Source organism: Centruroides sculpturatus, unplaced genomic scaffold (assembly GCF_000671375.1).
Source record: "Centruroides sculpturatus isolate CEXI.00-Female unplaced genomic scaffold, Cexi_2.0 scaffold981, whole genome shotgun sequence".
NCBI lineage: Eukaryota > Metazoa > Arthropoda > Arachnida > Scorpiones > Buthidae > Centruroides > Centruroides sculpturatus.
Genome location: NW_019385906.1, coordinates 277,814 through 286,508, shown reverse-complemented (window position 1 = coordinate 286,508; position 8,695 = coordinate 277,814). Strand labels below are relative to the sequence as shown.

At 29.2% G+C, this 8,695-nt stretch overlaps 1 protein-coding gene across 1 annotated transcript in view; it reads right to left on the bottom strand.

Annotated features, from left to right (window-relative positions):
* Nucleotides 1–8,695, bottom strand: part of LOC111612507 (fibrillin-1-like) — a 150,121-nt gene that overhangs the window by 20,567 nt on the left and 120,859 nt on the right. The window contains exon 16 of the mRNA XM_023353737.1: nt 5,288–5,421. Coding sequence (XP_023209505.1) covers nt 5,288–5,421 — 134 coding nt within the window. The remainder of the gene's footprint in view (nt 1–5,287; nt 5,422–8,695) is intronic.

The window sequence follows — 8,695 nt, the reverse complement described above, 5'->3', positions numbered from 1 at the left end:
ACCTAATTCTTGCATTCTGTGAAAACGGGTAAGATTGGCTATAATGTAATTATCTTAATCTTCACTATCGTTACTTTTTGCCCAGCGAAGCGGGTCCTTGCAGCTAGATTCTAGATTACTTAGACAAACAGTATTTTATATATATATAAAAAACCTATATTACATACAAATAAAAACCCAGCGAAGCGGGACCTTGCAGGTAGTTTTGTTAATAAAATCTCATAACAGATGGCGTCACATACAATTTTAAATTCGTTTTCGGGAAAGTTATGCAACTCGTTATTGTCTGTTTTATAAATCATTTGGCGTGTATTAATTAATAGATAAAAATTTAAACACAAAACATGAAGTCAGACGATGATTATTTGAGATCACATGAAAATTCTATTTTCACGTGACAGTCACGCAATAGACTGAACCTCGTCATGTTAAAAATGTTAAAATGAGCAATTATGAATACGTAATATTTTTAAATAAAACCTTTAAAAGGACAAATATGTGGAGGTCACATCTCTAACGAGCTGGTGTAAACATTGGTAAATTCGTGATAATATTAATTATTATCTAATTATCGAGTATATATTTCGTAAATGGACACGTTAACAATAGTATTAAAAGGATCATACTCTCAAGATAACAGCATGGCTTTTTGTTGTTATAAATATATTTATATCTTAGTTTTAAGGAGTATATTTCTTATGTTGCGTACAGGTAATTATTTCGTAATATTATTTGATAATTTGTGAGAGGGTCCTTTAGAATATATATTTGGCTTCAATTTGAAAAAAAACTGCAGACTTTGAAAAAAAGTGCCCACTATCGTTTGTCTGTATATCTGTCCTTCCTTAATCTCGAAAACAGAGTTGGTTAGATGAAAGCCGAGACCAGATATGGAAAGCTAAGGAACAGAAAGCCCGATTAACTATATAATAACTTCCGATGCAAACCGGAAGTCATGTTAGATTAATTCGAATTTTTTTTTCTCAAAGGAGTTAGACGACTGAATTGCTAATAGAAAAGTATGAGGTACAGGAGCAAGACACTGCTAATTTGAGATAGAGAGCATATATTTTAAATTGAATAAATTAACTTAAATAATTGATCATATATTGAACTTTTTAAAAAATTCTCCGGACTTTAAAAAATTTATCTTTTTTTACATTAACAGTATTTTGATGACATTTCAAGTAATAATTTCGTGATATATTGGTTATTTTGTCATACTTCCTATTGGACCTAAAAATATGAAATAAACACAGGATATGTTCAACAGGCATTATCTATAAGTTACATATACAAGTATTATTATTTTACGTCGCTAATCAACAATTATTAATTACTAAAAAGTCCTTGTGTTTGATATATCTTGAATTTCACACAGAAAGCTAAGAATGTTGTCAAAGTACTAAGGAAATTTAAACTCACAATACAAAAAATAATAAAAATCGCGTGTTTAAATATATGTCCAGTTCTTAGTTTATTGAAATATCAAAGAACAATTCACTCACCATTAATTATGTTTGTAAACTTATGATAAAGCTAGTCTCTTAAAACACTTTTACAAATTTCTAATTTTCTTCTTCTTACAATAGCAATCGTTTTGATCTCTATTGTAAGAATTAAAGCAGTTATAAAATGACAATTTAATCAAACCAACAAAATTTTTAGATTTAATATATCCCCCACTATCTGCGAGCAAAATTTAAAATCTCAACTTACATTACTTATTCGATGAAAATGAATTTAAAAAGTATCACGAAATTACCAATGTTTACTTACAGGTTTCAGACTTTTCGTAGTAAATCTAGACGGCACAATGTCAATCGCGTAACTACAAAATGAGCCAACGAATTTATTTATAATCTAAGACGGCCATAATACTCATCATGGACACTAATTATTTTATACTTTATCCAAAACGGTTCATTGGTCGTGGAGATATTACAATGACTGAGGTCATAACTATTGCCGATTTTGCAACGTTAAGTGTAAAAATACTTAAAACTTAATAATCTTAAAAAATCCTTATGGCACTTAAAAATAGTTTCACATGCACATACAGAAAAAAAAATAAGTGCTAGAATCGAATGGAACTTGGTGTTAAAGTAATGGCGTTGGTAATACAGTAAATCCTTGATGATTATTTAATCAATGAGATAATGTCGAATTATTATTTAAAGATATTTTTAAGCAGATGCATTTTAAATCTGTCCCTCTGCTACAGAATAGTAAGTAGTTAATTTAAATTCATGCCTCGACTTTATGCTTAATTACTTTTTGAGACTAACAAAATATTAATAACATTTGCTTTTATTTTACAATTCATAAAGCAGTTATATACTACAAGAAAATTAACATAATTAATTAAAAATTCAGTATTCGATGTTTATTTGGTAGGCTTATTATCTCCCTTTTGTATTTATTATGATATAAAAGAGACAGTATTTTAATACACTTAATTAATATCAGAAAATAAATTACATCTTCCGACTTACCGCATCAATCATCCTCTTCTTAATCTCATGATAAGAGACGCTTAATTTTTCAGCTTCATTTACGTTTCTTTTAAAAATACGAGAATGTTTCTTTGGATTTTGTAGAACTATGTTCATATAATAGGAATTGTTGGCTATATATACATATAAAAATATAAGATATTAAAATTCTAATAATAGTTTCTCTTACACACGGCATTTTTCATTTTTAAATAAGTAATTTTTATCATTACATAAAAATATATGTTGTTTTAAAAAGAAATAAAATTATAATAACAATCATTTAAAAAAAATTAAAAGAACTATATATCTAAATATAGGCCTACATAATTTGAATTAAAATGGCAGACAATATATTTCACAATTTTAAACAAATATATAAAATAAAACTAAAGTGTCTTCTAACTTCTGTCCTGTCTAATCATCAAGAACAAGTTTTCACTTTGCGGAGACAACCTTTCATTGTAGGCTACGCCTCTGCACAATTATATAAAATAGTTATAAGTATGCTGACAATAAGTCAATTCCTTGTTTTAAAATATTCATAAAATCATTCTCTATTTTATGACACTGATCATCATTCTGTATTTTNGTAATATTTTTAAATAAAACCTTTAAAAGGACAAATATGTGGAGGTCACATCTCTAACGAGCTGGTGTAAACATTGGTAAATTCGTGATAATATTAATTATTTTCTAATTATCGAGTATATATTTCGTAAATGAACACGTTAACTATAGTATTAAAAGGATCATAATCTCAAGATAACTGCATGGCTTTTTGTTCTTATGAATATATTTATATCTTAGTTTTTAGGAGCATATTTCTTATGTTGCGTACAGGTAATTATTTCGTAATATTATTTGAGAATTTGTGAGAGGGTCCTTTAGAATATATATTTGGCTTCAATTTGAAAAAAAAACTGCAGACATAAGTGCCCACTATCGTTTGTCTGTATATCTGTCCTTCCTTAATCTCAAAAACAGAATTGGTTAGACGAAAGCCGAGACCAGATATGGAAAGATAAGGAACAGAAAGCCCGATTAACTATATAATAACTTCTGATGCAAACCGGAAATCATGTTAGATCAATTCGAAATTTTTTTTCTCAAAGGAGTTAGACGACTGAATTGCTAATAGAAAAGTATGAGATACAGGAGCAAGACACTGCTAATTTGAGATAGAGAGCATATATTTTAAATTAAATAAATTAAAAATGTGATTTAAAATTGCAGCCTGCATTGCGACGATGTCACAATAAATAATTGATCATATATTGAACTTTCTAAAAAATTCTCCAGACTTCAAAAATTTATCTTTTTCACATTAACAATACTTTGATGACATTTCAAGTAATAATTTCGTGATATATTGGTTATTTTGTGATACTTCCTTTTGGACCTAAAAATATGAAAGAAACACAGGATATGTTCAAAAAAAATTTATCTTTTTTTACATTAACAGTATTTTGATGACATTTCAAGTAATAATTTCGTGATATATTGGTTATTTTGTCATACTTCCTATTGGACCTAAAAATATGAAATAAACACAGGATATGTTCAACAGGCATTATCTATAAGTTACATATACAAGTATTATTATTTTACGTCGCTAATCAACAATTATTAATTACTAAAAAGTCCTTGTGTTTGATATATCTTGAATTTCACACAGAAAGCTAAGAATGTTGTCAAAGTACTAAGGAAATTTAAACTCACAATACAAAAAATAATAAAAATCGCGTGTTTAAATATATGTCCAGTTCTTAGTTTATTGAAATATCAAAGAACAATTCACTCACCATTAATTATGTTTGTAAACTTATGATAAAGCTAGTCTCTTAAAACACTTTTACAAATTTCTAATTTTCTTCTTCTTACAATAGCAATCGTTTTGATCTCTATTGTAAGAATTAAAGCAGTTATAAAATGACAATTTAATCAAACCAACAAAATTTTTAGATTTAATATATCCCCCACTATCTGCGAGCAAAATTTAAAATCTCAACTTACATTACTTATTCGATGAAAATGAATTTAAAAAGTATCACGAAATTACCAATGTTTACTTACAGGTTTCAGACTTTTCGTAGTAAATCTAGACGGCACAATGTCAATCGCGTAACTACAAAATGAGCCAACGAATTTATTTATAATCTAAGACGGCCATAATACTCATCATGGACACTAATTATTTTATACTTTATCCAAAACGGTTCATTGGTCGTGGAGATATTACAATGACTGAGGTCATAACTATTGCCGATTTTGCAACGTTAAGTGTAAAAATACTTAAAACTTAATAATCTTAAAAAATCCTTATGGCACTTAAAAATAGTTTCACATGCACATACAGAAAAAAAAATAAGTGCTAGAATCGAATGGAACTTGGTGTTAAAGTAATGGCGTTGGTAATACAGTAAATCCTTGATGATTATTTAATCAATGAGATAATGTCGAATTATTATTTAAAGATATTTTTAAGCAGATGCATTTTAAATCTGTCCCTCTGCTACAGAATAGTAAGTAGTTAATTTAAATTCATGCCTCGACTTTATGCTTAATTACTTTTTGAGACTAACAAAATATTAATAACATTTGCTTTTATTTTACAATTCATAAAGCAGTTATATACTACAAGAAAATTAACATAATTAATTAAAAATTCAGTATTCGATGTTTATTTGGTAGGCTTATTATCTCCCTTTTGTATTTATTATGATATAAAAGAGACAGTATTTTAATACACTTAATTAATATCAGAAAATAAATTACATCTTCCGACTTACCGCATCAATCATCCTCTTCTTAATCTCATGATAAGAGACGCTTAATTTTTCAGCTTCATTTACGTTTCTTTTAAAAATACGAGAATGTTTCTTTGGATTTTGTAGAACTATGTTCATATAATAGGAATTGTTGGCTATATATACATATAAAAATATAAGATATTAAAATTCTAATAATAGTTTCTCTTACACACGGCATTTTTCATTTTTAAATAAGTAATTTTTATCATTACATAAAAATATATGTTGTTTTAAAAAGAAATAAAATTATAATAACAATCATTTAAAAAAAATTAAAAGAACTATATATCTAAATATAGGCCTACATAATTTGAATTAAAATGGCAGACAATATATTTCACAATTTTAAACAAATATATAAAATAAAACTAAAGTGTCTTCTAACTTCTGTCCTGTCTAATCATCAAGAACAAGTTTTCACTTTGCGGAGACAACCTTTCATTGTAGGCTACGCCTCTGCACAATTATATAAAATAGTTATAAGTATGCTGACAATAAGTCAATTCCTTGTTTTAAAATATTCATAAAATCATTCTCTATTTTATGACACTGATTTCATGACACTGATCATCATTCTGTATTTTATGACGTTTTTGATAACACTGATCAACATGATTTTTGTCATACAGAAGAGAAAAATCGTGTTTAATAGAACTTTTGTGCTGATTTCATATATGTAATTGAAATTTTTCTATCACCCTCTAATTTTCTGTAATCATGGACTAAAATTTTGGCTCTTTGTCTGGCCGTCCACAGAAACTGCATCCATAGCAGCACTAATATTATAATATTAAGACTGTGATGGATGCACTTGATCATAAACATAATATCATGGAATGAAGACTTTTCATCGATTCGTCTAACAATAAGATTAGTCTTAAGGCTGTGCTTTTACACAACGGAAACAAATTTCCTTCTGTGTCATTAACTTATTCAACTAAAATGAAAGAAACGTAGGAAAATATGAAACTCTTACTTGAAAAAATTTATTTTTATAAGTACAATTGGATCATATGTTTTGATTTAAAATTCTGTGCATTATTAATGGGTTTGCAGCTTGGATATACTTAATTTTGTTGTTTCTTGTTTGAGCGGAACAGAAGAAAAAAGAAAAATCATTACGTCAAGAAGGAATGGCAATACGTGAAATGTCTATTCCTGGTCAGAAAAATATTCTTCATGTCCCATTAGTCAATGCTGACATGATTCTTCTACCTCCACTTTATATAAAGTTAAGACTTTTCCAAACAAATGAATGTAAAGAATGCTGGATTTCATTATTTGAAAAAACAAGTTTCCTTATATAAGTAATGCTAAAATCAAACTGGAATTTTCGTGGTCCCACAAATAAGAACTTTAATTAAAAATGAAAAATTCGACAGCTTGTTAAGCGCAGTTGAAAAGTCGGCATAGAAATCATCCAAAGATGTTGCGCAAAATTTCTTTGGTAATCACAAAGTTCCAAATTACTGCAAAGTTGTGAATGGGCTCCTAAAACCTTACAATGGTATGGAATGTGATAATTATCTCAAAATGCATTTCTTGTATTCCCACTTGGATTTCTTCCCCGGCAATCTTGATACTGTCAGTGACGAACACGGGGAGAGTTTCGATCAAGAAATCTCTATCATGGAAAAGAGGTATCAGGACCAGTGAAATTCAACAATGCTTTCTGATTACTGTTGGACACCCTACAGGGCTTCTCCAAACGCCAAAAATAGCAGAAGCTCCATATCTCGCCATTTTAGACAAGATAAATAAATAAGTGTGTGCATATTATCCAAATAAGTATGCTTTACATTTAAACTGGCTGTTACAAAAAATCTAGATATAATGGATAAAAACTGTTTACCTATTTGAAAACAACATAAAAATTTTATTAGGATTAGGTATTTTCATTTGTGTACTAAAAAAAGCTTTCATTTGTTCCCCAGTGTAATTAGACAGGACAGAATCAAGAAGACATTTTGGTTGCTTCTATATATTTAGTTAAAATTATAATTACATAATTTATTACAATGTTTCTTTTTATCTTGGCCCTTTTTCTGCTCTATGAGCAGGAAGAGGGTCTTTTTATCATTCCCTTTGTGATTCGACCAGGCTCACAACAGGGATGCCAGATAGTGGTGAGGGACTGGCCCGACATATCCTGGAAGGACTACTCCCGGAGAATTCCTGGGATTTTTCTACCCATCTATATTCGTTTCCAGATTCCCGAAGTAGAAGCATGGTCCGTATATTCTACTGGTCATGATACTCCCTGTGAGACTGTACTACGCCATTTATTTACATAACTAAATCCTGACATAACATTTTGACAATAAAATTTTGTCAGCTAACCGTTTTTTAATTGGAGTTAACCGTTTTCGTCAGCTAACAGGAGTTAATCGTTTGTTAAGTTCTCAGCAGCAAAGTGACGCTTTCTCATAACCTTCCGACCTATTGTCCCGATTTCATCAGTTGAATATAACAAGGAACTGCAAATTTAGTTAGTCGTCGCCTGTTCCTGCAGGAGTATCGTCATCACAAAAATTTCCTAAATTTTTAATCGTATCAGTGCCGAGGCGAGTACGGGAGGTAACCGTACAGGATACCTCCCCTACTCGCCTCGGACATCGTCTAACATTGTGCGTTTGAAGATAAACTATTGGACAAACTTTCCCGACGAAACCCTAAATCCAAGAGCATCAATTTGTGAATATCTTCTACTCTAGGTATTAATCAACTCGCAAATCCTCCGGTCACACCTATTCTTGCCGTGTTAACATTTTACTAAAGTTTCTTGCTGATGGCTCAGATCGTTGTTTGATCGCTTTTCTGCTAGAATTCAATGGCTGTTTACGTACAGTACATAAGGGTTTTAATATGTAAATATATAAATAAATTTATTGTTTTGTAATACTTTTTCAAATGCATTAATGGTTCTTAACTGCTTTCTCAAAGATTGTAATTAATTTTACAAAAAATATTAACTATAAACAATATACACTATAAGCTATATACTAGGCTATATACATATTCCAGTATGTATATATATGTGTTCTAGTGTTCTAAACATAAATAATTTATCCTAGCAACAATTCTGATAGCAGTAAGATTACTTAAAATAAGTAGCTCACAGCGACTATATTAAAATAGCGATACTATATTAAAACAAATAAATATTTATTGCAAATGGGATATTTTCTTCTTGTTTTTAGTTGTTTGTTTTGATGTAATTACTGCATTCTTCACTTTTGTAAAAAAAATTAGTCTGATTACAATGTACAAATGAATAACTAGCTATAAGTGCACTTCTATGACCAGCAGCAGTACATCCATATTGCAACCTCACTATCTGTGGATCGGCTAGGACAAAGTTCACAACATTGAAAAAATATTTTTATC